Below are 26,088 nucleotides of genomic sequence, written 5' to 3' on the forward strand. Positions count from 1 at the left end.
TGCGTCGTTTTAAAACTATATAAAGCGCAGAGGGGCGGAATTCAATACAGGCAAAAACAACTTGTACCATTATAATATCAAAAACTGCATCAATATTGTAATTTATTTTAATTGTACTGTTTTTCATTCTTCTTTAAAATATCTGGTAGTTTGTCTGTAGTTTATGTTCGAAATTGGGTACAAATGCAGTGGAGCAGACTTTTATAATGTCTGCGCGGGGAGGTGGGGCATGGAACCTTCCAAACGCGCCTCAGTACTGCGAGTCGCCATGCGGGCAGCCGCTGCACTGCTGGCAGTGACGCTGATGCTCATTATGGCGGAAGGAGCGACGGCGGTGAGAACAGCCGACATGCATGCATCTTACTCGCATGCTGCTCGCATGCTTCTTGGCTGCTCATCCTCTCTGTCTTCACTTCGCTCCTGCGATCCTCGTGGTTGTAGAGTGAGCAGACTGCTCTGTGGCGATGAACACGTTAGCAATGTTGGAGCTCTTGCTTCTCTTTCAACTTTTCAGCTCCCCCTCTTAGCTCTCATGCATGCTGCCTCGCCCCTCATCGCTGATAGCTGCTCGTACCATAGAAGGAGATGAGCGAGTCCGAGAAAGAGAAGGCCCGGGAATCAGCACTGAAAGGCCTCGACAAGCCCCTCGAGAAAATGCGCGCCAAGGAGCTGCTGGTGCTTCTCAAGGAGAGAGGAGTTGACTGCAAGGAGTGCAGGGGCGCAGAGAAAAGTTTTCTCATCCAGAAGGTGAACACGAGGCCGGGGGAGAAGGGGGGTGGGGGGGTGGGACGGTGCTGGTCAGCTGGGGATGATGGGAATGACGATGATAGGATGAGTGATGAGGATGGCTATGAGGAACTGATGCTGAACGATCTGGTTGCATCAGGTGCGAGAGAATCTTCACCTTCCGGTCAAGAACAAGATCAACCAGGAGAACGCAAAGGGCAAAGACGAATCTGTGAGCACATGTGGTCGTCAAAGTTGCTGGACTGATGTGCTTACAGGTTGACGATATCATGGCGAAGCTCAAGGGCATGCCGGGGATGGAGAACATCAAAGTCTATGGCAGAGATGATATCGAGAAGATGGCCAAACAGTTTGGGAACAAGGGTGATCTTTAACAGGGAGAGAGCTGATAGCAAGGATAGGCCATGCTCTGTGAATGCACTTGTCCTGATCGATCTCCTCCTCTCTAGACCATCGACTGACAGCCCTGACTGACTTGCCGCTGCTGGCAAGTGAACTCATCTCCTCCTCCTGTGCTTGTCCTCCCCGCTTGCTCTGGCATCTGTCGGCTTGTCAGTTCCACCATGAAACCCCTCGTCCCCTCACCCTCTTGCCCGCTCCCAGCAGCTCCCGCTGCTGTCGCACCCTGACCAGGACCTGCTGGAGTATCAGCAGGAGGAGAGACGAAGGGGACGCGACTTGCCCGTAGCTGTCGCCTCTGTGGTCTGCTCGGGCTGAAAGGAAGCAGCGTCGTCAGTGCTCTTCTCCTCATGAGCGCGAATGCATACCGGGATGGGAGCGACGAAGATCTGGCGGTACAAGTACCACGCACCAAGGAGCACGATCAAGCTCTGCTCGTGCCGTGAGCGAGGGAGGAAGAGAGGAGGACGGAGACGGAGAAACGAGGAGAGAGGGATGCGATGAAGGGAGGAGGGGAGACGTGAAAGGTCACCTGATCCAGATACCAGTAGACGAAGAGGACGGCGGCGAAGAAAAGATACTTGCTAGTGCTCTTCATCTGCTCCCTGATTGCGCTTGTCAGGAAAGGAGGATGGAGAGCAACTCATGGCCGAACCTCCATGGCGGCATCGCCTGCCAGGCGTCCACGTAGCCAACCCACAGCAACTTGGGGGCGAAGACTAGCGGAGAGTGAGGAGATTATCGAAGAATGGAGAGAAGAGGAAGGGGAGAGGAGAAGATAAGAGGAGCGGAGGGGAGTGGAGCGGAGCGGAGCGGAGGACAGAGACAAGGGGAAGAAGCTGCGTACCTGCCACACACAACCTGTCCCAAATGAGGGAACCAAACACTGAGGCTCCGAGCGAAATGAGAACCTGAAGCAGGATTAGCAGGAAGAGGAAGGGGAGGGGGGCGTTGAGACGACGAGGAGGAGGAGGAGGAGGAGGAGGAGGAGGAGGAGGAGGTAGGAAGGTGCGCACTCACCTGCTGCCTGAACCAGTCCGAGGGCATGGGGACGAGCTTGAGGAGGTCGTTGAGGGCAGGAAACACCTCGAACGCGCAGACAAAGATCCCCGTGCAAACAGCAGCAAGCGACATGCCCATCGCTGCGTTCTCAGTCGCTGCAAGCATGAAGGGCCTCCCCTTGTAGTTGACCGCCATGACGCTCGCCTGCTGAGCCGTCTGCACGAGGAAGACGACGGTGTTGAGGAGGGAAGGCTTGAACTTGATGGTCAGCCCAGTGGACTCAGCGTCCACGGGCTTTGCGGCAACCACGGGGACGTCGGGCATGTCGCCGTCAAGGATCGCAGCTTCTTCAGCTGAGACTTGCGAGCGAGTGAGGGAGATGATGTACATCATGCTCGCAAGATGAATCGCAAGCTGTCCAACGATGGAGACCCAGATGGCTGGGTGAAAGATGGTGGTGATCGGACGGCAGGGCGACAGCTGGGGCGCAAGGATCAGCCTCCCCCACCATCTCCTCCTCCTCCTCAGAGTTCTCGTCCTTCCCCTCACCTTCCTCTCCTCCTCCTCCTCCTCCTCCTCCTCCTCCTCCTCCTCCTCAACTTCTTCACCTTGTCGACAGGGCGGGAGTAGGAGAAGGCGAGGGATGCAACCATCAACAGCAGCCCCGTAGCCAGCAGCTGATTCTCACCCTTCGTGACTCCGTCGAGGTACAAGGCCGACATGGAGTAGGCGGTGATGAGACACTCTAGGGCGAGGACCTGGGGGACGTCAGCACGACTGCCTCCGTCCTCTCCTCGTGAACCTGCTGCATCTGGATGGTACTCACTAGCGTGCATCGGCCCTGCTGGAGGGTCAGCAGGAGGAGAGTCAGCGGATCAGTTGAACCTGGCGGATGATGTCGACGGTCGACTTGATGGAAGGAAGTTTGGAAGTGAAAGGAGCAGCCACACTCGCGTCTCCCAGCTGCCCCGGGCGTCAAGCTTCCTCCTCTATCATCTACTGTCGCACCTTGATCTGAGGGACCTCCCCCGTGTCCATGTCGGAGAGCATGAGAGCTGCCTGGGCGGTGAAGTTGTTGGTACCTGGAAGAAGGCAGCAGTTAAGAGGAAGGAGACAGCAGCGAAGAGGAAGAAGACAGCAGTTAAGAGTGCCGTCGGCATGGAGATGTTTGATATGCTGACAGAACCACACACGGATCCACTCAACCATGTTTGGCAATCTCACAACAACAATCTCTCAGCGCAGCAACCGTCCTTGGACAGGTGCGTCCGAGATCTTGGATATAGGGCGTTCTCGGCAGGGCAAGTGGAAGTCGTTCGATCCACCACCCTTGGTATCACCCGACCGACAAGCTCCAACCCTCCTCCTCTCTCACCTCCGATGGACTTCTGCCGCTCCTGTGCTCTCCTGTTCAGCTCGTCTCGAGCCTCCACCGCCGCCTGCTTGATCGCCTTGAACGCAGCCCAGGCGTCTCCCCGCTGCGAGTACTCGTTGACCAGCTCGTTGTAGCGCTGCATCTGCCACTGCTTCATGTACTCGGCGTCCTTCTTCGCCTCAGCCTGAAGCTTCTTCTGCTTCTCCTGCATCTTCTTGAACTCTTCGCTCAGGCGCGATTTCTTCTCTTCCGCCGTCTCCTTGTCCGTCGTCTTCTCTCCCTCCTTCGCCGTGTTCGCCGCCCCGAAGCCTGACAGCAGAGCCACCCCGATGTGCGCCTGCTTGAGAGCCCCGACGTCGTTGGCGCCGTCGCCGCACATGAGGGTGTGATACCCCTGCTCCTTGAGAGCGCGCAGCACGGCCTCCTTGTCCTCGGGTGACATGCGAGCGAAGATCTTGATATGCTTCACCACCTGCCACATGTAGCTGTCGCGATCAGCCGCGAGCTGCAGGGAGGAGCCGGTGACGCAGAGGTCGTACCCCTCCTTGACCAGCCTCGGGACCTCCTTGGCCTGGAAGGCCATAGACGGGATGTGAAGATCTCCTCTGGCAACCGACCAGACGAGCTGGCCGGAGTCATCCTTCTCGAGCAGCAGCTCCTTCTCCTTGATCCCACTCGTCATCCCGACCTCCTCCCCGACGTAGAGGGCCGTCAGAGCTCCGTCTCCCGTCGCCATGGCGACGTGATGGGAGCTTTGCAGCAGATGCTTCACGACCTCTGCCGTGTCTCGTCGGACTTGACAAGCAAACGCAACGAATCCTACGAAGTTGAGGTCACGCTCGATGTCTTCCCTCGCCGGACCGTGTCCTGTCGCCTGCGCCTGCTTCGCCTGACTCGCTTCCGCTGCGCTCAAGTCCCTCGAGGCAAGAGCAAGAACTCTCATCCCCCGCTCCGCCATGGCGCGGTAGGCGCGGTCGTAGTCGGCAGGCTTCTTGACGAGGAGGGTGGCGATGATTTCAGGGGATCCCTTGACGAGCGCGAGAGTGGAAGGAGACGGACGGGCCCGATCCTTCACGGTAGCCAGCACGCTCATGCGCTGGAGCTTCGAGGCGAAGTGATACCGATGCATTACCTGGACTGCGACATCGCCGGCCTTAACGCTATGGGACTTCTCGGTCGGCACAGACGTCTGCGTCCTCGGATCGTACTGCCATCCTATCGCGTTGATCGCTGCCATCTCAACAGGGTCCCCCATCACTTTATCGCCCACCTGGACCAGCGCATGGCAGCCAGCAAGGACGACTGCTGCTTCCCGCTCGGTCCTAGCGGGAGGCAGAGGATCCTCCTGCGCGCGCATGCTGGAGTACCAGGTGCCGACACAGACAAGCTTGTCAGTTGTCAGGGTGCCAGTCTTGTCGAAGAGGCAGTACTCGACCTTGCCAGCAAAGGGGATCCTGAACGGTTCAGTGCAGAACACGCTCGATCGGAACAAGGCGAACACAGCTGCGTTCACCGCAACTGCCGTCTGCATCGGAAGCTCCGGCGGCACGACGCTGGTGAGGATCAAAACACATCGCAAAATCAGCTCATACTGGGAGCGCTTTCCCTCCTTCAGCCCCTTGTGCAGCACGTGCCCGCTCGCAATGAGGGCAAAGACGAGGAGGAGGGCAAGGAGGGCAAGGACTTCCTTGGCATCCGTCAGCACTTGCTCCTGGGAGTACTCGATCATCCTGACGAGCTTTCCCTCGCTCGACGAGAACCCAGTCCTCACGCAATAGCAGATGCACCCACCGTCAGGAGCGACCAGCTCGTTGGGGTGCGAGGAGGAGGACGGGGAGTTGTGCTGCATCATGGTGGTCCCGCCATACAGCATGTGAACCCGGTGCGATTTCTCGACGTCAAGTTGCTCGTTGGCGGCCGCTCCCTCTGCCAGCAGCGCTTCCTTCATCTGGGGAGTACTCTCCCCCGTCAGTGCTGCCTCGTTCACCACCACACTCCCGCGGAGGATCAGAGCATCGCAGGGGACCGTCACGTCTTCGGCTCCCCTGGCGAGAGAGAGGATGTCGCCAGGAAGTAGCTCCTCTATGTTGAGGTCCAACCACTTCCTCTCGCGGTAGACCTTCACTGTTGTGACAGTCTTCTTCATCCCTCGCAGAGCCTGCATGTTCTTGATCTTACCGAAGACAGTACTGCTCTCGTACATGCAGATGGAGAACAGCTGGAACAAGGCGTAGTTCCAATACTCGTCCAGAAGCCAGAGGGAAGCGCAGAAGAACTGGAAGACAGGAACGGGTCCAAGGATCTGCTTGAAGAAGGCGTCTTTGAAGGAGGGCAACTCGATGTGCAATGAGTTGCTGCCATATCTCTGCTTCGAGGTCGCGATCTCTTCTGCACTCTGGTAGCCAAGATGCTGCTTGTAGTGCTGCAGGGGCTTCCCGATAGGCATCGAGAGTTCCTTCACTTCCATCCCGGACTCATCGATCTCGAACTTCTGCCTCTGGAACATGAAGAATCTCTGCGTCTCCTTGCCCACCTTGACGACTTGAACAGGAACAACATCCGCTGCTCCTTGATGCGGGTGAGGCGTCACATACGCCAACGTACCAGACTCGAGGCTGTCCGTCTCGGAGTACTGGACCTTGACTCTGACTCGTAGGGACCACCTCTGGACGAACCACACGAGGGCATTCAGGATGACAACGATGGCGAGGAACAGGACAGCCCTGAGGTCAACACAAGTCAGCTCTCGTAGCAGGTGTAGAGATGAAGTCACCAGAAGTCCGGTAGCAGCGGGTTGGGAACTGCGCGCTCAGCAGCGTGAAGGGCCTCCGCGATTTGAGTAGAGTTCATCTGCGGGGTCGGTTCAGGCGGAGGCTTCACTGGAGCCTCTGCCATGATCTCTTCCTGCAGACAAGCGTCAGGACAAGGTCGTTGAGAGCACACATCCTACGTCTTCATCGTCTTCGATGCTCACTTCCGCCATGGCGTACCCAACGTTTTTGGTGAACTTGGCAGCGCGTTTTGCCGCCTCATGAGCGATGGCGTTGGCATACGGGACTCCAGCTGTTCTGATGCACCACTCGAAGGCGATGGCATACAGAACGACAAACGGTGCGTACTCAAGGCCGATGCCAAGAAAGTTTGTGGTACGCCTTGAAATGAGGGTCAGAGGAGGAGGGGGGGGATGAAGAGCATACCTGCGAACAGGCACGACAGAGCGCAGGCACTCAGGGAAAACTATCTTTCCCATCTTGCACAATGGTCCAGAGAAACAGCTTCAAACCTGTGTCAATCGTACAAAGTCACATCAAATTGAAAAATGTCAACTCTCGGAGGTAAGTTTTCATGCCAATGGCTACGTGCATCATGATATGACAAGGATGAAATTCAAGGCAATAGAAAACAACCCAAATCATTTCAAGAAACATTCAGCTTCCAACCGACTAAGGTTCAAAGTGTGCAGGTCCAAACACCAGTACAACAAGACCTACAACAGCATTCTTCACCATCATTGCATCATCGTCAACAACCATTCTTGATGATGTGAACAGATTAAGTCAGATCAAAGTGAGCAATTCGATATCCTCCTCCAACCTCCTCCTGCTCCTCCTGCTCCTCCTGCTCCTCCTGCTCCTCCTCCTCCCCCCCTTCCTCTTCCTCTTCCTCCTCTACCACCACTACCTCCTCCTCCTCCTCCTCTACCACCTCCACCTTACCACCATAGCGCAGCCGCGCATGCCTCCTTCCTTTAAAAAGTGGAAGTTTTACAAGAATCGGAAAAACAAATAGAAGCCAAAATGGACTCTCTAACGGGCCACAGGGGAACCAAAAAGAAATTTTCCAAAGAAAAAATGAGGGGGAAAAGGAGGGAGAGGGAGAGGGAGAGGGAGAGGGAGAGGGAGAGGGAGAGGGAGAGGGAGAGGGAGAGGGAGAGGGAGAGGGAGAGGGAGAGGGAGAGGGAGAAGGAGAGGAGGGAGGAGAACGATAGAACTGAGTAGAACACTGCGTGTTTACCAGACCAAACTTTCGATCAGCGCTGTTGTTGGTGATTGATGGATATTGCCAAAGCCGGCTTTACCCTGGCTTGTTCACTACGCTCCTCTCCTCGCCTCTCCCTTCTTGTCCGCTCCTATCTTATCGTGTCATTTTATCGTCTTGTGATCACTTTTCATGCCCTAGGTCTGCACTCTGGTCCCTTTGCTTTTCACTTCTTACGCTCCTTTCTATCTCCCCTAAATCTTTCACTTCCGTCCTCTTCCTGCATGCTCCCGACCTCTCCTATCCCCTCCTATCTTCTTGCCCTCTCTATTCTCGATGTATGGCGGATCTCAAAGCTCTCCCCTTGAATGGTTGGGAAGAATCCTGTCGGCTCGACCTTGCGTACTTGATCCAGCCGACCAGTTTTCCGCAACTTTGGTTGCTCACCTTGCTGGCAGTGCTGACTTGCAAATGCAGGACTGTGAATTCTTGCTGGGTGTACTCAATGGTGAGCCATGGGAGCAGACGTGAAGAGTGTGACTGCGATCTATCAGGTCTGGAAGAAGTACCAGGCACTACTGCAGTCCAAGGGCATCGTAGGCATAGGAACCAAGGCAGTAACGTCTGCAGCTATCGCGTTTGCGGGAGATGTCTTTTGCCAAACCGTCCTCGAGAGACAGACCGCACAGCAATGGACAGGAGAGCTGTCGCACATGAACAAGACTGAGAGCAAGATGCAAGTGACCACCATAGATTGGAAGCGACTGTCTAACTTCACTCTCTTGGGAGGGGTACTTGTTGCTCCTACCTTGCACTACTGGTATGGTTTCCTCGGCAGGGCAGTGCCAGGGACGAACTTTGCTGCTGCCTTCAAGCGCGTCTTCCTCGATCAAGCCTTCTTCGCCCCGAGCTTCATCGCGGTCTTCATCTCCTCCGTCAACGCCCTCGACGGGAAATCGCAGGAGGAGGTCGTGAAGAGCGTGCAGACGCACTGGGGGCCGAGCGTCATCAACAACTGGAAGCTGTGGATCCCCGCGCAGTTTGTGAACCTCTGGGTTGTTCCTCCTCACCTCCAGGTCCTCTTCTCTAACGGCGTCGCCGTCATCTGGAACATGTACTTGTCTTGGGTCACCCACCGCCCTGCTCAGCAGGACTGAGCCGCGTCAGCTGGGGCCGAGCTCGTGTAGATGTACATAAGGAGAGGGACAGGGGGCCTCTCAGTGATACTTTGATTTATTGTTGCACACAATACAAGACTATTCATAAACAATGGTTCCGTCAGTCAATCAATACCCGGCAGAGAATATATGTCCTGACGTCAGGCAAGTATTGGGTAGCACACAGATCTCCTGGCCCGTCGTCAGCGCGTACTTGGCGCTTCTACCCGCATCATCTACCCGTCAATGTCAGCTCACAAGATCGCAAGGGGCGTCTACGTCACCAGCAATGTCGGGGTTCCACCACAGGAGATCGCTAACGCTGACCCCGTACCTATCTCCGATGTGGTACACGTCGTCGTTGCAGAAGTGGCCGTTGCCACATTCAACCTTCACTTGAGGTCAGGCAGGGCTCGCAACTTCAGCCTCAACGACTTACCGTCAAGACGGGCCCCAAAGATATCACGTTCTGCTGCCAAAGCTGGTGATTTCCGCTCCACACATTCAGCCAGGACGTTCTCCACTCTTGCGCAATGTATTCCAGCGACACGTTATTTACACACATCTTGCACCTGCAGCAACCCGGTCGATCACGGACTGGAGAGGAGGAGGGGGGGGGGCTGACCTCAGGACTTTCAGGCTCACTGTGATCGTGTTTTGCAGCGGACCAGAGACCAATGAGACTAGCTTGTTGTCGATGTAACCAATAGCCTCCAAGGTGATGACGTAGGTGTAGCCCTCTTGCTTCCTCTGGGGGGTCCACTGCGCCGCATCGTCAGCAGGAGAACCAAGGAATGCGACGAGGGATACCTTGAGCCGGTAGCTCACTGGGTTGTTCAAGGCTGAGGTGAGGCCGTTGGGTAGCAGCGACGCACCAGTGGGTAAGTCCGTGAACGATGCGTTGCGATAGAAAGACTGGATGTATCCTCCACCAGGGATAATCTTGACAGTGTAGTTCATACCCTTGGCCTCCTGCTCAAGGTATCAGATGGTCTCTCACGTTAGCTGAACAAGATCGCTACCTCGACCGCCAGATTGGCTTCAGTCTTGTCTTGTGCCTCGAAGACCTCGCTGCGATCCAAGACGTCATCGTACGTGTCGTGACAACCGATAACTTACGCAAACTCGCATCCAACATGAAGCTCCGCGCGGAGACTTGGAGTGACAAAACTTGGGCTGGATCTGATCGTTTTGAGCACGAAGCACAGCTTAGATCTCGAGTTGGAGTCTCCGATCGCAGTGACGCAAAGCGTCGGATCTTGAGGGATGTAAAGCAGTTCTGCACCAACAAAAATCAACACCCGATTGTTCAGAGAAGTTATCATCACCTGCACGAAATGAAACATCCACAATCAGCTCACTCCAACCATATTCGAACATCCTCCAGTCAGACACGGATTGAGTCGAGCCGAAATACTGATGGCTGTTGTTGTTCAGTTGAGAGCAGCCCACCGGATCCGAAGAGCTGCCGTTGCAAAAGACATCCCTCCTTGAGACAGAAACAAACTTGCTCCAATCACTCCCCACATATGGCGCCAGAACAGAGTCGAAGTCTTTCTCATACTCAAATCTGATGTTCTTTGCATAGACAACCTGCGAATTACCATACGTCTTCGAAAGAGTTGACGAATCAGATGTGGTAGGATCCAACCATATCGCTTGAACCGTGAATTGGTAAGGCTTGCCAGGAAAGATCTCAACCGCAGGATTCTTGCACAAATGGACACTGCTTCCACACTCTTCAACGGGATTGAAGTTTGCCGTGATGTTGGGGGTCCAAGACGATGGGCATGCGATTTGAGAATCCACGCCACATCCATTGCAAGGAGTGCAGTAGTCTGATATCCCTCTGGCATTGGGCGGACTCACAAAGATTATCTGGTTCTTGCTTTCATTCGCACACGTCGGGGCGCATGGCAGGAAGTAGCCAAGTCTCATTGGGAACGGCAGGGGATAGCTCTTCTGCAATGTCGCAGATTTGCCTACAAGAAAAGTGAGTAGAAATAACCTCAAAGATCAAGAAGCAACCGTATGCTGAGTAGTATCCAAGCTGGTCGTCTTGATAATTCTGGGCAGTCAAAAACGTGTTCTGCAGTTTCGAGACAAGACTGCAACAAGTTAGCCTTGCAAAAACAAATCAGTATCTATCAACCTGTTTGCAGAAAAAATAACATCAAAAGTCTTCGTTGCACCATCCAAAATCACTGCAGGTTCCCCAGAGAGCGAGAGGGAAAAATTGACAATGTGAATGGGGTACTCATAACACGGTGAGTATGATGCCGAAAGGCAAGGGTGTCCCAACCCTTTGTCAATAGGATCTTTCCATGACAAGACAGCAAACATGTTTCCTGCAAGGGCGGTAGTTAGCTCCACACCCACATGATGAACCAAACAAGACCTGAGACGTTTGTGAGATTGTTGGGATTCAAGGCCGCCTGAAACAAATCGGGGACTCCAGGATTTGTTGCAGGTCGGAGATACCTAGACGTGACGGGAGAAAATCCAATTTCATTTTCCACTTGAAGACTGATATTGTACAAGATTCCGATTTGTAAACTAGACTCGGTTAAATTGACTTCTGCTGAGAAGTTCAGCCATGTGCTGTTAAGATTGAGAATGGTGCTGTTTGCTGTTCTGTTCACCTCAGTTAACTCTAGATAATATCGGACAGGAACACTTCTATTGTTATCCGCAGGCAGCGCATTCCCGGTGTCAGTTGGGAGCGGCCAGGACACCAAGACTGTCTTACTTTGGTCCAGCAAGACAACTTGGATCGAGTTGACAGGCGACGGGAGCCCATACACCACCTTGCTGAAGGGTGAAGTCAGAACATCCTCGGGATAGTACTTCTGCCATGCCCATGAAGGATACATGCAATCATCTCTGACACGATAGTTCCGGAAGTAGTAAGTCCGACCTGGCCTCAACCTGCGATTCACAGGGAATATGAACGACTGTTCAGGCCATTGCGTCTTGCTGTAAATGTATCTCCCCCCCAGGGTGTAGCCGTCTGAATCCTTCAGAGCAACACCCAGATCTTCACCCTCTGGGGTGAGATAATACCGGAAGTAGTATTGGTCAGGGATCGCACTTTCGCTGATGTTGAGGTTGGCGAAAGTTGAATCCACTGAATAGTCCATTACAAACTTGACAGAAGGATCCTGCCACATTTCTTTCAATGATACATGGAGATAAAAGAATCAGAGAGAAACACAATATACCGGTGAGTTGTAGTTTTGGGTTTCAAATTTATCAGGAAATCCTGGCCTGGAAACAACAGTCATTAGCAAGAAAAAGAGTGATTGCATGGATGAAGGCAAAATTTGACAAAGAAACAGAACGAGGAAGTGGCACAAAACGTCCACGAGCAGAAACTTACTTCCTGTTAACAGTTGCACTATCAACCAGCCCAAGCGTGTAGCATGCAGGGTTTGCTGAAACCTGGGCAAGCACGACAAGCACTGCAAGTCCAACTGTCGAGAAGTGTATCATCGCAACACTTGCTGCTGAGCTGTCACGAAGCGCTTGGGCTTAGGAGGAGGAGGACGTCCCTGTTGGTTGAGTCCTCGGTCTCCTCGCTCCTTCCGCTACGTCCCTCCCCAACCCCGCGCCACCTCTCGCCATGCCATGCCCCGCGCGTCTCTTGGCCAAGAAGGGGAGTTGACTGATTCAGATTTTCATAACGTATCATAACGACCAGCGGCCGGGCTGCCGGGCCGGGGGCCGGCCGCGCCCCGGCCGCCCGGGCCGCCGGGCGCCGCCGCCCCCCGCACCGTGTCACCGCCGGCGGCACCGTGTGAGTGGCCACTGAGTGGCCACTGGCATCGGGCGCCCGATCGGCCCATCGGAAAGTAAAAGTTGAAAAGTTAAGAGGGGCCGTCCGTGTGCTGCCAGCCGGGAGTCGGCCCGGACCGCTCGGACTCCCGAGGCTCAGCGGCTGCCAGTCGGACTCCGTCGGGGGGCCCCCGGTTACGCCCGGCCGGTACGCACTGCCAGTCCGGGATCGGATCGTGACGGCCGCTGAGTGGGTTTCACTGGCAACCGTTCAACGGTTCTCGGCCGGGGCGGGCGACTCGCCCGGCGCGCCCCGTCGGTCGCTCAGTGTCTTCGAGTACGGTCTCTTCTCCGAGGCTCGCCGCTTTTGGCCAGTGCGACCGTGACTCAGTGTCAGGGTCGCTGATTCGGAAGCTTCCTCGACTCTCCTGCCAGCCATGATTGTCCTCGTACTGCCATTTTTAACTTAACTTTGATTCCGGTCCCGCCGGTAACTTCACTCCACTAACTTCCGTGGGCGGGCCCCGCGCCGGCCCGGCTCACGGTGCAACCCGGTCAGAACAGGCACGCCGGTTTCAGCGGCTGCCAGTGGTTTCACTTGAAGCTTGTAAGAGAGTTGAAGTTCCGGTAAGACTCTGAGCGGCGCCGCCGCGCCGTGACGGTGTGTGCGCGCAAGATACGGCGACGGTAACCAGTCAGCTGACTGCGTCAAGTCCCAAGTTTACACTGGCAGGGAACAGCTTGAAATGAAACAGATCAGTGCCAATCAAGAGGTCCAGGCAGTGTTGCAGGGTGCCCGAGATTCGCACGAGTCACTAGAATATCTATAATGAATAGTACAAGTAGAGCAAACCACTGCCCAAATTCTATATTACTAAGGCTTACGAGAGGCCGAGCCTGAGCTAACTGAGCTTCAGGTCTCGCGTCCTCCTTCTCACTACCTCTGTAAGAAACGATAGCTTCTCCGCCCCTGCTGTCTGCGATTTCCTCATGTACACGATCGCCTCCCTCCCCACAGCCTCTTCCACGTTCTTCTCCGGTGCGCTCATCCGCATGCTCGGCGGCAGGTAGCCGTTCTTGTACCTCTGAAACGCCTCTGCTGTCGCCATGTCCATGGTGATGACGTAGCCTTTCTGCCTCCCCGCGTGGTCGAAGGCCTTGTGCTGCGTGCATCTCAGGTACAGCACGCTCTGGGTCGCCCCCTTCTGCGCCTCGTCCGGGCCTCGCTGCGGCCGCGTGACCCTCGAGTACCACGTCACCTCTCGATCCAGCGAGTGGAACAGCGACTCGATGGCAGCGACTAGCATCTCATACTCGCTCACTTGCAGCAGCATCTCATGGTTGGAGTGCCGAGAGAGCATCTCCCCGGCGTCATACCCCAGCAGCTCCGCAACCTCGTCTCCCAGTCTCAGGCGCCTGCAGTGTGCGAGGTCCTCGCTGTCAAACTCCATCGACACCCACCGCCCATGCCCCCATCGAGCGTTGGACGCCGCGTCGTCGAACCACTCCCCCACTCCCCCCCACCCCCTCGACGACGACCCCTCGCTGTCCTCGTCCAGCCGCAGGTCATGGCTCAGCCTCCCGCAATCCTGCATCCTGCGCACTGCGTCCAAGTCTCCGGGCAAGACCCTGGGGCTGCCCAGCACTGCGGACTTGACCGTGTCGATGGCTTCGTCGATGGCCAGCTTGAGATCTAGCGGCAAGATCTTGAACGCCTTGAACACTCTCGACGCGTTCAGCCCCAGCTCCCACTGCCCGCGCACCATCGCGATGTTGACTCCTACTTGCAGGCACGCCTGCCTCAGCGAGTCCAGCGCGATCTCCTGGTCCCGCGCATCTTGGAACAGCGCCTCGTGGGTCCCGCGGATGATGGTGTAGAAAGGAGCCGTCTCAGACTCTGATTGACACACAGCGCCCGTCCCGGTCACGATGCACATGGCGCAGGGCCGCACGTTGCTGCACTTGCGCTTCTTCAGGCGGCACTCGGAGCACGAGTTGGTGATGTACTTGGATCGCTTGCGACGAGGCCCCAGCTGTATCTGTATGTCGTGCATGGGGGACGGGCTTGGCAGAGCATGGGACCCGTACACCTCAGAGGCCTCGGACATGCCCGGGCTCAGGGATCTGTACGCGTCGGGTGCCTCGGACATGCCCGGGCTCAGGGATCTGTACGCGTCAGGGGCCTCGGACATGCCCGGGCTCAGACATGTGCTTGACATGGCAACAAGCGACTCGGCGAGGAAGTCTGCTGCCTTGCTGTTGAGCATGGACAGCCTCTGGGACATCACCAGGCACCAGTCGTCGTGATCTGTCGAGATCCCTCAGGTCAGGCAGGTCGCACAGCAGCATGGCACATCTACCTGTCATGGCTCGCTTAGCAGCCAGCTTGGATACAAGCTGCCACTGGCTGAGCGTTGCTTGTCAAGGCGGAGAGGACTTCAGGTGGAGCCGGGATACAGCTTTTCAGGACGAACTGGCTCTATCAAGTGTATCATATGACAGCAGGGATGAATGTTTCCGGAGGACAGATAGGTAACAGCATGCACAAGTATGCAGTGCGGTAGAGTTGAAAGCTCCCAGGAACGGACATGTAAAAGTCCGGTTTGAACATGGGTGGGGTAACACAGGTGGGGTATCACGGGATACATTATCTTTGTGAACTTAGGGGGTGGAGGTACATTATTGGGTATGGGGGTGGGTGGGTGGACGTTATGGCCACACCTAGTTATCCCGTAACCCCACACCCCCTTGTGAGACTGGGGGGGGTGAGGGGTCTGTTCGGAGAGGGTTCGGCGGACCGCCGCCGTATCAATGGTCTAGCCGGGAGTAACGTGACTTTAGTCTAATCAACTTTTAAAAAACAATTTAGTCCTCGTACTAACTTTTAACTTAACTTTGAGTAAACATTAGTACCTTTATGTCACATGTCGCCCGGCAAGGGCCGCCAGCGTAGATACTCCGAGTGCCTCGTCACTGAGACACGCTCTATCAAATCCGCACTCACGGGCTGGCCTCAGGGTAAAGCTGCTGGCTAGCCGGAAGTAACGTGACAAGGCGCTCGCGGTCACGTTACCTTCGGTGAGTTCGGAGCGGCGTTGATACAGTAGTACCGCCACGTATGGTATGCTATGTTTACTTAACATGCTTTTGTACCCACCATCTTCAGTACCCATGATAGTAGGGGGAACGGGGTGGTCATCACTCGACTTGTCGCTGTGGGGTGACCATATCAGATGACCGTACCCACCAATTATTTCCTGACAGATACAACTACCCCCATTGACTCCTTGTGACTACCCCACCTTTGTCCATCAACACTACCCCCATAACACAACTGTATCCACCCTGCAGGAAGTATAGTACCCTCGCCTACAATCCCTGACTCAGGGAAATCAAACGCCGTACCCATCAATAGTCCTTGGAAATCACCCGTAGTCAGTATACCGAAAAGACCCCCACCCCCAATTTTTGACTAGCGATGTGCCATTCGGAAGTGAAGTACGAGAAAAAGATAAAGCTGAATTCTCAACCACCCCACCACCCCTGGAGTAGTAATAACCATACATCTACCCGTACAAACAGGGGAAAGAACCCCAGTAGTGATGACAGACAAAATTGCTCATCGCACACACACCCATCAACATCCGTCCCCTCCAACTCCATACACAGTGGAAGCTTGTATCCATGCTGAAAGCCAAGCTGGCTGCTAAGCGAGCCATGACAGGTAGATGTGCCATGCTGCTGTGCGACCTGCCTGACCTGAGGGATCTCGACAGATCACGACGACTGGTGCCTGGTGATGTCCCAGAGGCTGTCCATGCTCAACAGCAAGGCAGCAGACTTCCTCGCCGAGTCGCTTGTTGCCATGTCAAGCACATGTCTGAGCCCGGGCTTGTCCGAGGCCCCTGACGCGTACAGATCCCTGAGCCCGGGCATGTCCGAGGCCTCTGACGCGTACAGATCCCTGAGCCCGGGCATGTCCGAGGCCTCTGAGGTGTACGGGTCCCATGCTCTGCCAAGCCCGTCCCCCATGCACGACATACAGATACAGCTGGGGCCTCGTCGCAAGCGATCCAAGTACATCACCAACTCGTGCTCCGAGTGCCGCCTGAAGAAGCGCAAGTGCAGCAACGTGCGGCCCTGCGCCATGTGCATCGTGACCGGCACGGGCGCTGTGTGTCAATCAGAGTCTGAGACGGCTCCTTTCTACACCATCATCCGCGGGACCCACGAGGCGCTGTTCCAAGATGCGCGGGACCAGGAGATCGCGCTGGACTCGCTGAGGCAGGCGTGCCTGCAAGTAGGAGTCAACATCGCGATGGTGCGCGGGCAGTGGGAGCTGGGGCTGAACGCGTCGAGAGTGTTCAAGGCGTTCAAGATCTTGCCGCTAGATCTCAAGCTGGCCATCGACGAAGCCATCGACACGGTCAAGTCCGCAGTGCTGGGCAGCTCCAGGGTCTTGCCCGGAGACTTGGACGCAGTGCGCAGGATGCAGGATTGCGGGAGGCTGAGCCATGACCTGCGGCTGGACGAGGACAGCGAGGGGTCGTCGTCGAGGGGGTGGGGGGGAGTGGGGGAGTGGTTCGACGACGCGGCGTCCAACGCTCGATGGGGGCATGGGCGGTGGGTGTCGATGGAGTTTGACAGCGAGGACCTCGCACACTGCAGGCGCCTGAGACTGGGAGACGAGGTTGCGGAGCTGCTGGGGTATGACGCCGGGGAGATGCTCTCTCGGCACTCCAACCATGAGATGCTGCTGCAAGTGAGCGAGTATGAGATGCTAGTCGCTGCCATCGAGTCGCTGTTCCACTCGCTGGATCGAGAGGTGACGTGGTACTCGAGGGTCACGCGGCCGCAGCGAGGCCCGGACGAGGCGCAGAAGGGGGCGACTCAGAGCGTGCTGTACCTGAGATGCACGCAGCACAAGGCCTTCGACCACGCGGGGAGGCAGAAAGGCTACGTCATCACCATGGACATGGCGACAGCAGAGGCGTTTCAGAGGTACAAGAACGGCTACCTGCCGCCGAGCATGCGGATGAGCGCACCGGAGAAGAACGTGGAAGAGGCTGTGGGGAGGGAGGCGATCGTGTACATGAGGAAATCACAGACAGCAGGGGCGGAGAAGCTATCGTTTCTTACAGAGGTAGTGAGAAGGAGGACGCGAGACCTGAAGCTCAGTTAGCTCACAGAGTCAGGTTTGACCGTCGGATTGGCACTGATCCTTTGGTCATTGTTGCCGGCCGCATTTTTAGTAACTGTAAACTTAATCTGAGTATGATGGCATGCCGCATATTGTTTTGTACTACGTTATTGAATGAAGGCTGTACTTTATGCGGTGGCCGCGGGGTCAAGTTGGGCCTCTTCACGGTCCGTCGGACCGAAGTTTCGCCTGCCTGCCAGAGACCGTCGAACAGTGAGTGCTGGCGGCGCCCACCGCCGCACATCATGGAGTCGGGCGCGGGCGGCCGATGCCCGGCCACGGTGGCCAGACTCAGGTGCGGACAGAGGTGGCTGAGAGTCCGGCGCCGAATCGGAGTAGGCCGGGCCACACTGACAGGCGCGGGGGCGGCCGCCAACTCAGCTGGGTCTGATGGAACGTATGCCAGCCGTGCCAGTCAGATAGCGCCGAGTTAACAAAAACTCTCCTGTAAACCAAGACGACTTACGTGTTTCAGTGCGAGACGGCCAATCACGGTAGCGTGTGGGACGCCGGAAGAGGGGGCCTTTCCTAGCCCGGAGTCTTGCTAAGACGGTCCTCTCATGTCTGGATGCTTGGGTTTCACATCCTAGCATACAGTCTATCTCTCATGTGCTCCTCAATTCTGGTTTTGTGTGCATTAAACTCGGTCTTGAGCAAAAACTGTCTTGTTACAACTAAGGTCGATGTGATGTCTGCGTGACTTTGGACTAGTACAAGTCTAACAAACTTGTATTCCGTCAGGGTCTCGAGTTAGTACTAAGTTACCGTGCCCGTCACCCGCCGATCACGGGTATTATCGCCCGTACTGTATTACCGTCGGAACGGTTCAAGCCAGCAGTTGAACCGTTGAACCGTTTGACTCGAAGTTGTACCGGACTCCGGGAAAGTGCCGAGGCGGACCGAGTAAAGAACTTGAGTCGGCTGAGTCCGAGTCCCGGCGAGGGCACTGACGGTCGGACCGTACAGTACTCCTGAGCCCGGCCCGGGCCTCCGGCGGGACGGTCCCGCCGGCTCACCGGACCGTGACTGATCGGACTTGAACCCGGTCGGACCGTATGGTGAGACGGTCAGCCGCTCTGCAGTGACGGTGGGCCCGGCCGAAAACTTTATTAGTCAATCCATGTCACGATAGCGGCATTTACTACGTTAGGAAGCCGTTCAAATGACACCACCGGTACCTTTTCCAGGATACAGTACCCGTCCTACTAGCCTCGAAACAGAACACGCCTGTTCGTTTCTTTGGTTGGAGGATGGTGGGGGGTAGCAGAGGAGGAGAGCCGCAGAGGAGGAGCCGAGGGAGGCAGGAGGGATAGAGACTCTCATTCCTTGAAGGCGCGAAGCAGCAAGCACGAGCTTTCAGGCCCACATCGAGACACTGATCGGAGGATGCGCTGCTATTGGGGAGTGTACTGAATCCAACTCAAGGGAGGAGGCTGAATTGAGAGACTTCTTGTGATCCCCCGAGCTCATCCTCTCAGACATCTGTAGCCTCCACCTAGCATGACCAGCGTTCAATTCCACATCGATCCTCGAGCGCGAGGAGGACCATCGATGCGGGTCCTGCATGGCAGGAATGCAGATGACTACGAGCGGCAGCGAGAGCGGAGCCGGCGAAGCGATCAGAATGAAGCAGGAGCCGAAGGAAGGGGCGCAGCCTTTGCCATGGAGCTGATGGACAGGAATGCTCCTCAACAGATAGGGCAGAGGGGCGCAGCAAGGCCAGGAGGAAGCTCGGCAGCAGCGAGGTTCGTTGCAATGGGAGGAAGACAGTTAGACCTGGATAGCATGGACTACGAGGAGCTGCATGCGATGTTCCCGTCGCATGCTCGTCAGGGAGTCACACCTTCTGTGCTGGAGCAATGCAGCAACGTGTTCAAGTTTCACCCAACAACGTGAGCAGCTCTTGCTCTGCCCTGCTGTGCTGAATAACATGCGAACAGATGTGGCGAGAGTTTGACATCGTGCTCCATATGCCTGGTCGACTATGAGGTGTTTTCTCCTCCTCTTTCTCCTCTTCTTTCTCTTTCTTTCTCCCTTTTCTCCCTTTTCTCCCTTTTCTCCCTTTTCTCCTTTATCTTGTTTGTCCTCCTTCGTCCTGCTCAAACCCTTCGTCGTCCTCGTCCTCCTACCTCCTGCTGGTCCTCTTCCTTCCATCCTCATCTCCTACCACTCGCTCCCTCTTGTCGCAGCTGCAGTAACAGCTCTCCAACAGGTTGGTGACGACGTTCGCATGCTGCCCTGCCTGCATGCCTATCACAAGGCATGTGCGGACGAGTGGCTCAAGTGCAGTCACTCCTGTCCTGTCTGCAAGACCAACATCCGAACCCTCGTAGCAGACACTCCAAGGATCACGGGCAAGGAGAACCGGGCTCCTCTTCAGCAGGAGCGACCGGCCCCGCCAGGAAGAGTCATGGTGAGTGTAGAGGCGCCCAGACTGCTGCTGAGGGAGGAGCAGGCGGCTGTGGAGAGGTTCGGAGCAGCAGCAGAGCGAGCGATAAACTCGTTGAGAGGAAGCTCGTCGAGCCCTAGGAGGGGACCGGCAGGAGGGAGGCAGCGGGAGGGAGGGAGGAGGGAGGAGGAGTTCCCTTCGAACCGCGATCCCAGGTTGGGGCTGAACAACCAGGTTGGGAGGAGGAGGAGGTGGTTGTATGCAGAAGGCGAGTGAGGATGAAGCAGGAGTGGAGGAGGCTGCGGCTGGAAGACCTGGAGAGAGCTCGACAACGCCAGCGGGAGGTAGGCAGAGGATGAAGGGGATCAGGACGGGGGCAAGGGAGAGGAAGGATGAGAGGGAGAAGAGGGGTAACGAGGTGTACGAGGAGCGGAGGGACAAGGGGGCTGAAGCATATTGCAGCTGGCAGAGGAGCAGGAGGCAGCAGCTGCTCTCACCGATGAAGTTGACGTTTACCGTCAAGTGCTTGAGCAGCATCGGCGAGCCGTCTACATGGGCAGAGCAGACGAGGCAGGCGCTGCCAGCCCTCGCACAACGAGGATGGAAACGATCCCAGAACGTCCTGCCCGCTCATCCTTGATGGAGGCTGGGTAGCGAACATGGATATGCAGGGAACAGGAGCAGGAGCAGGAGCAGGAGCAGGGCAGGCAGCACGGGCAGGAGTCCAGGCAGGAGCAGGATTGGCGACACAAGGGGCAGGGGCAGTGGCAGGGGCAGCACGAAGCTCCTCGCAGCCTTCAGCCGGAGCGACATCCAACCCTCCCACCCTCTCTGTAGGTCGGCAAGATGTGCAGCGAAATGCTGCTGCTTCATCTGCAGCCCAGGAGATGGTGACGGCGAGATCGAGTGTACAACAACCTCGACCAAACCAGAGCAGGTGATGTGGAAGCACGAGCGCTTATTTTCCGCTCTCCTGTCCTCCTGTCCTCCTGTCCTCTCCTCCTCTCCTCCTCTCCTCCTCTCCTCCTCTCCTCCTCGCCCCTTGTCCCTCTAGCTCCCTCCTTATCCTATCTTCAACCAGATCGGCACTTGAACGAGCGGCAGCTGCCATGGCAGCAGCTCGCACCCCAGAGAATCGTCGCAGGTATGACAGACTTCTCCCTCCTCCTCCTCCACCACTTCTCGCCCCCTTCCCTTCTCTGCTCCTCTTTCCCAGTCCATTCGTTCCTACCTCCTCCTCCTCCTCTCTCCCCACTCCTTCCTCCTTCCTCCCCACCTTCTCGTTTCTCACACGACAGTCTTGAATTTCTTGCAGAAGCGACGAGACTCTCCACGAGCCCTCCAGGCCTGTTCGTCGCGCTCAGGCGCAGGACAGAGAGCAAGGAGCCGCCTCGTTTGCTCCTCCTCCTTCTATCGCCCTAGGTACCTCTTGTTCACTCAAATTCCTCCTGTCCCCTGCCCTCGTCCTCCTCACCAGCTTTGCAGACGTCAGTCAGGATCACGAGCTCCAGCGGGCCATCGAGGAGTCGATGCGGGAGCAGGGAGGGGGAGTCGCTCGGGTTATGGCAGGAGGAGCAGGACGAGTCGTTCACACCCCCCGGAGAGCGCAGGAGGAGAGGAGGAGCGAGGCGAGGGCGTCGGTTCGAGGAGCAAGCAGGCAGCAGGAGGGTCATGAAGTACGAGCTGGGGTGGCACAAGGGATGGACTTCGACTTGCAGCGAGCGATCCAGGAGTCCATGGAAGATCACGCCTTCCTCTTCGAAGGAAGGATGGGGGCTGCAAGAGCAGGAGCAGGAGCAGGGAGAGGAAGGGATCAGCAGGATCTCAGCAGACAATCACGCTCCTCTCGCGCTCAGCCTGACGTTCAGTCCTCCACGGATCACGTTAGGAGCAACAATCCACCTGCTCAACCTGCTACTTCGTCAGCAGTAGCAGCCGCAGGAGTGGCAGCTGCGGCCATGGCTGCGGCTCCCGCTCCTCCTGCTCCAGCTCCAAGTCTACCCCCCGCTCCTCCCGACGGCAGGATCAGTGCCGTCCTCAACCAGCTGACTCGCCCGGCCTCCTCTGATGCTCCTCGCAGAGCCTCCTCCCCCGAAGCCCTTCAAGCCCTCGCAGCGTTCCAGCCTCGTCCTCCTCCTCCTGCTCGCCGGCAGGGCTCAAGGGGCGGCCGTCCTCTTCCTGGCGTGAGAGCATCGCACCCAGAGCCGCTGCAGAGAGGAGGAGGAGGAGGAGGAGTGCAGGAGGAGCAGGGGCAGACTCCTCCTGCTGCTGCTCATACACCAGAAGCGATGAATCGGCAGGAAAGCAGCGGGGAACAGCAAGGCTTTGCTGGAGGAGGGAGAGGATACGTGCTTGGGCGAGCCAACTCTGCTGCCGAGAGGATGTATGGAGGAGGGGAAGGAGTTGGGGAAGGGCAGCAGGAGGGAGGAGGGAGGAGCGGGACGCCACCGCTGCTTAGAAGGGGACTGAGCGAGCGCGAGAAGCGCGCGATAGCGGCAGAGAGGAGGTTGGCAATGATGCATGTGGGGGATGCCAGCGGGAGAGGACAGAGGTGAAGGGAAGCGTTGATGACGGATGCGGCATGAAAAGTGAAGTGATGATGGAGGAGGAGGAGGAGGAGGAGGAGGAGGAGGAGGAGGAGGAGGAGGAGGAGGAGGAGGAGGAGGATGTGGTAGTGTTTAAAGAGAATTCTTGAATGTCTATTAAAATGTAAATCATGTTCTATCCTTGTTCTTCTTTTCCTCCTTCCTCTGGGGAACCATCAGCAGTCAGAGGAGCAGGGATGGTATGACCACTCACCTGCTTCTTCCTCTTCCTCTTCTCCTCCTTCTTCGCTTTCCTCTCTGCAAGAATCTTCGACGATGTGAGCACAGCACAACTTGGAATGTCCTCACCATCTCGAGATGTTGCTCCGCCGTTAGTCTCCCATCCCCCTCTCCTGCTAACTTCTGTGCGATCTGACAGCAAGCAACATTTCAACTCTCACTCCCCCCTTCCTCTCACTCATTCTCCCCCCCCCTCCTTCCTCCCTCCCGGTCTTCCAGGTCCATTTCTCCTCCCTCCTCCTCACCCCTGTCCCCACTGCCTCCTCCACTCTCCCCTCTTTCCAGCTTCTCCTCCTGTTCACCTCATAGAGGTCAGGCCGGACCGTTCGCAGCTCCCGCAGCCACCGACGGGACAGCTGAAAATATTTCAGCTGCTCAGCTTGACCTCCTCCTCCTCCTCCTCCGCCACCACCTTCGTCCTTGAAGTCGTCGAGTCCAGCCAGACAGCAGGGAAGGACGTTGTGCTCACAAAGTTCTGAGGAAAATCTTGAGAGGAGGGGAGAGGGGGGAGGGAGGAGGGGAATGACAATGAGAGAGAAGGAGGACGGCGAGGGGAACGATGGAGTGGAAGGAAAGGAGATGGAGAGGGGAGGGGAGGATGAGAGGAGAGGGCAGCAGAGGGCAAGAGAGCTTCATCTTAGTGAAGAGAAGGAACCGAGAGGAGAAGGACGGGGAGGACAAGAGGAGTGTTGCCTGTGTAACTGCGATGGTGTCGTCGAGGTTGAGAACAGTATGCCACCAGCCCCCAGGGACGAAGATTGTGTCGCCAGGTCCTGCAGGAAGAGGATGAGAGAAATTGAGGGCAGGGGAACATGAAGCCACGGGAAGGGCGGAGAGCAGTATGAGGAAGGCAGGGAAAGCAAACAAGAGCAGAAGGAGGGGACAAGGCAGAGGAGAGGCAGGGGAGGAGGAGGCTGAGAGAAGGCGCAGCAGCAGCGAGGGGAGGAGGAGGGAGGTAGTTCCTGTGATAAGCTCAATCGGCTTCTGATGCTCGGGGACCGAGGCCTTGACCTGCTTGTAGTGGTAGAGAAACCTGCGATGTCGCACAGAGCTTAGAGACAGCAGGAAGCAGAGAAGATGTAGGTAGGGATTGATGTGAGAGAATAGGTCGGGACATAGAGCAAATAGGAGGAAAGGTATGAGGAAACCCAACAGCGAGACTATGGTAACCTCCACCTCCTCCTCCTCTTCCTCCTCCTCCTCGTATTTCTCTCTCTCTTCCTCGTGCTCACCAGTCGATCGCTTCTCTGTCCTTCTTCGCCATCCATCTCTCAGGCTTCACCAGCGACTGCAGCATGTCAGTCGTCCTGCACCACCTCCGCTTGCTCAGACCTTGGCTGTACCAGGAGGGAACAGAACCCACCTACCCATCGTTGTCACCTCCTGTCTTCCTCCTCCCTCCCCTACCTCTTCCTCCCCGACAAGACCGCATTCCAAGCACTCGTCGCTAGAGGATCGATGTGCATGGAGCTCCCACTGTACTTCATGTCAGCTCATTCTCCTTCCTCTTCCCTTCCTCCTGCTCCTGCTCCTGCTCCTGCTCCTGCTCCTGCTCCTGCTCCTGCTCCTGCTCCTGCTCCTGCTCCTGCTCCTCTCTGTCCCTGTCCCTGTCGTGGTCCCTCACCCTCCTTCTCTTCCTCCTCGCACCTTCTTTTTGGTCCGAGCAAAACCCATCGGTACGGAGGTCTTTTCTCTTCCCCAGCGTACTTTGAACAATCACGATCAAGACGAATACACAAGTGACTCGTGCAGGAATGATGGAGGAGGAGCCAGAGGAAAACGAGCATACGACACGGACGAAGAGAGGGAGATGAAGGATGCGTACCTGGTACAGATCTTCACGGAAGTATATTGGGATGGTGAAGTCGTCAAGCATCGGTTTGGTGATCTAAGAGGAAGCAACGAGTCACCAAGACATCCTAGTCCCTCCCTCCCTCCCAACCTTCCCGTCATCACCGAAATCAGCGTCGAACACATAGAGAGGAGAGTCGTCCTGGAAGGGATAGCGACTCAGTGAAAGAGTAGGCGGAGTGAGAGGGATAGCATTCATTTCTCACCAATTTTGCACCATTCTTCAGGTAATGAACGAAGTAGTCTAATCTCAGTTTGACCTTGTACCCGTCGTCGTCCTCCCCGCACTGAACATACACTTGTCACATGTGAAAAGGGCTACACAGGGGACAAGAACCTTGAATCTCGCTGCTCCATACTTCTCTGCAAAGTACTGAAAGCTCCACTTGTGCTTCGCAGGCCATCTGTAAGAGAGCAATCGTTCATATCGCATCATCGTACGAGTGCAATTCGAAGGCAAACCTATCTAGAAGACCCGTAATGACGCAAGGTTTGCACGGGATCTCAAACCTCTCGATGAAATCCTGCCACCTCCAACTGAGCCTCCTCCTATCGTCACGTTCTTCACCTGCGTGCTCAGCTCATGGCAAGAGACTCTCTCAATGTTGTCTTCCACTGGACCAAGAACTGCAATGATGTCACCTCCCAACAAGCCTCTACACATTGCAGGAACCTTGGTCAAGATCGAGGGACGCGAAGTTGTACTGTACAACATCACATCACTCCTTCTCATCGCTCTCAACATCTGACACCACCTGATTCCACTGAGAGAGTTTGATCTCGGATCGAGCCAGTCGTTTCGCCTTTCGCAGCTTCTCCATGTAATCTTCCAACAAGAATATCAGCAGGAACTTCACAACGCCGACACCAGACATACCGTCCTCGTCGAACGAGTCCTCTACCATCTCCTCATCTTTCTCAGCTTCACTGCAGCAAGACCGTGAGCAGCCATCTGCTTCACGTGCTCTTCTCCCCCATCTCGGACCAACCTCGGTGACGGGGGCGATGCCGTCTTGTCTCTAGACAGCGCCGTTTCCAAAGATCCTTCCACATGCTCCATCCTCTGTTGGACTGCTTCTTGAAGAACAAGAGTCAGCTTCACAATGCATCACGGATGCGTGAGGGAAAGGGAAGCGGATTCCAAACCCAACTGAGCAGAAAAGGAAGGATCCGAAACATCTGAGCAGGATGTACGGCTCTCTGTAGTTGCTATTCCTTGCCCTGCTTCTTCCCACTCTCCTGCTACTCATCTGATGCTTCCCCTGGCTTTCTCCCGCTCCTGCTCCTGCTCCTGTGCTGCTGACTGCCATGAAAGTGAATCGTGACTAGACCACCCCACCTTTCTAGCTCAAAAATGGGGGTACCCAGAGGGGTAGCGGCTCGTTGAGTGT

The 26,088-nt window shown here is 56.2% G+C and overlaps 8 protein-coding genes across 8 annotated transcripts; 4 read left to right on the plus strand and 4 right to left on the minus strand.

The window, feature by feature from the left end:
- Positions 1 to 654: 654 nt before the first annotated feature.
- On the plus strand, positions 655 to 1,121 carry GUITHDRAFT_105304 (hypothetical protein; the record flags this gene model as incomplete). The annotated part of the gene is made up of 3 exons (XM_005835593.1): positions 655 to 747; positions 887 to 958; positions 1,005 to 1,121. The coding sequence occupies 3 exons, from the start codon at positions 655 to 657 to the stop codon at positions 1,119 to 1,121; spliced, it is 282 nt and encodes a 93-aa protein (XP_005835650.1).
- Positions 1,122 to 1,192: 71 nt separating this feature from the next.
- Positions 1,193 to 6,773, minus strand: GUITHDRAFT_105305 (hypothetical protein; the record flags this gene model as incomplete). Its single annotated transcript, XM_005835594.1, has 15 exons — positions 1,193 to 1,288; positions 1,333 to 1,383; positions 1,515 to 1,577; positions 1,679 to 1,751; positions 1,802 to 1,865; positions 1,994 to 2,057; positions 2,167 to 2,628; positions 2,757 to 2,906; positions 2,951 to 2,989; positions 3,034 to 3,111; positions 3,157 to 3,230; positions 3,524 to 6,246; positions 6,297 to 6,427; positions 6,474 to 6,675; positions 6,721 to 6,773. The coding sequence occupies 15 exons, from the start codon at positions 6,771 to 6,773 to the stop codon at positions 1,193 to 1,195; spliced, it is 4,323 nt and encodes a 1,440-aa protein (XP_005835651.1).
- A 1,203-nt stretch (positions 6,774 to 7,976) lies between these two features.
- GUITHDRAFT_151652 (hypothetical protein) lies at positions 7,977 to 8,750 on the plus strand. The gene is made up of 2 exons (XM_005835595.1): positions 7,977 to 8,009; positions 8,056 to 8,750. The coding sequence occupies exons 1-2, from the start codon at positions 8,007 to 8,009 to the stop codon at positions 8,656 to 8,658; spliced, it is 606 nt and encodes a 201-aa protein (XP_005835652.1). The 5' UTR covers positions 7,977 to 8,006; the 3' UTR covers positions 8,659 to 8,750.
- Positions 8,751 to 8,787: 37 nt separating this feature from the next.
- GUITHDRAFT_105307 (hypothetical protein) lies at positions 8,788 to 12,150 on the minus strand (the record flags this gene model as incomplete). Its single annotated transcript, XM_005835596.1, has 13 exons — positions 8,788 to 8,894; positions 8,943 to 9,048; positions 9,098 to 9,230; positions 9,284 to 9,420; positions 9,469 to 9,630; positions 9,681 to 9,729; positions 9,778 to 9,937; positions 9,987 to 10,640; positions 10,687 to 10,766; positions 10,961 to 11,006; positions 11,057 to 11,819; positions 11,880 to 11,925; positions 12,038 to 12,150. 13 exons carry the CDS (start codon positions 12,148 to 12,150, stop codon positions 8,788 to 8,790), a joined length of 2,556 nt encoding a protein of 851 aa, XP_005835653.1.
- A 1,184-nt stretch (positions 12,151 to 13,334) lies between these two features.
- Positions 13,335 to 14,927, minus strand: GUITHDRAFT_105308 (hypothetical protein; the record flags this gene model as incomplete). The annotated part of the gene is made up of 3 exons (XM_005835597.1): positions 13,335 to 14,740; positions 14,793 to 14,839; positions 14,890 to 14,927. 3 exons carry the CDS (start codon positions 14,925 to 14,927, stop codon positions 13,335 to 13,337), a joined length of 1,491 nt encoding a protein of 496 aa, XP_005835654.1.
- Positions 14,928 to 16,116: 1,189 nt separating this feature from the next.
- GUITHDRAFT_105309 (hypothetical protein) lies at positions 16,117 to 17,614 on the plus strand (the record flags this gene model as incomplete). The annotated part of the gene is made up of 2 exons (XM_005835598.1): positions 16,117 to 16,156; positions 16,209 to 17,614. 2 exons carry the CDS (start codon positions 16,117 to 16,119, stop codon positions 17,612 to 17,614), a joined length of 1,446 nt encoding a protein of 481 aa, XP_005835655.1.
- Positions 17,615 to 19,579: 1,965 nt separating this feature from the next.
- GUITHDRAFT_45358 (hypothetical protein) lies at positions 19,580 to 19,952 on the plus strand (the record flags this gene model as incomplete). Its single annotated transcript, XM_005835599.1, has 2 exons — positions 19,580 to 19,621; positions 19,845 to 19,952. Coding segments are annotated over 2 exons (150 nt in total), but the record flags the coding sequence as incomplete, so codon positions are not given.
- Positions 19,953 to 22,735: 2,783 nt separating this feature from the next.
- On the minus strand, positions 22,736 to 25,757 carry GUITHDRAFT_136376 (hypothetical protein; the record flags this gene model as incomplete). The annotated part of the gene is made up of 18 exons (XM_005835600.1): positions 22,736 to 22,771; positions 22,821 to 22,874; positions 22,916 to 22,978; positions 23,149 to 23,202; positions 23,259 to 23,321; positions 23,858 to 23,879; positions 24,079 to 24,134; positions 24,179 to 24,209; positions 24,254 to 24,322; positions 24,494 to 24,552; positions 24,672 to 24,734; positions 24,789 to 24,839; positions 24,904 to 24,984; positions 25,035 to 25,101; positions 25,160 to 25,221; positions 25,266 to 25,324; positions 25,575 to 25,624; positions 25,687 to 25,757. The coding sequence occupies 18 exons, from the start codon at positions 25,755 to 25,757 to the stop codon at positions 22,736 to 22,738; spliced, it is 1,011 nt and encodes a 336-aa protein (XP_005835657.1).
- Between the last annotated feature and the right edge of the window lie 331 nt (positions 25,758 to 26,088).

The sequence above is a fragment of the Guillardia theta genome (genome assembly GCF_000315625.1).
Source record: "Guillardia theta CCMP2712 unplaced genomic scaffold GUITHscaffold_20, whole genome shotgun sequence".
Lineage (NCBI taxonomy): Eukaryota > Cryptophyceae > Pyrenomonadales > Geminigeraceae > Guillardia > Guillardia theta.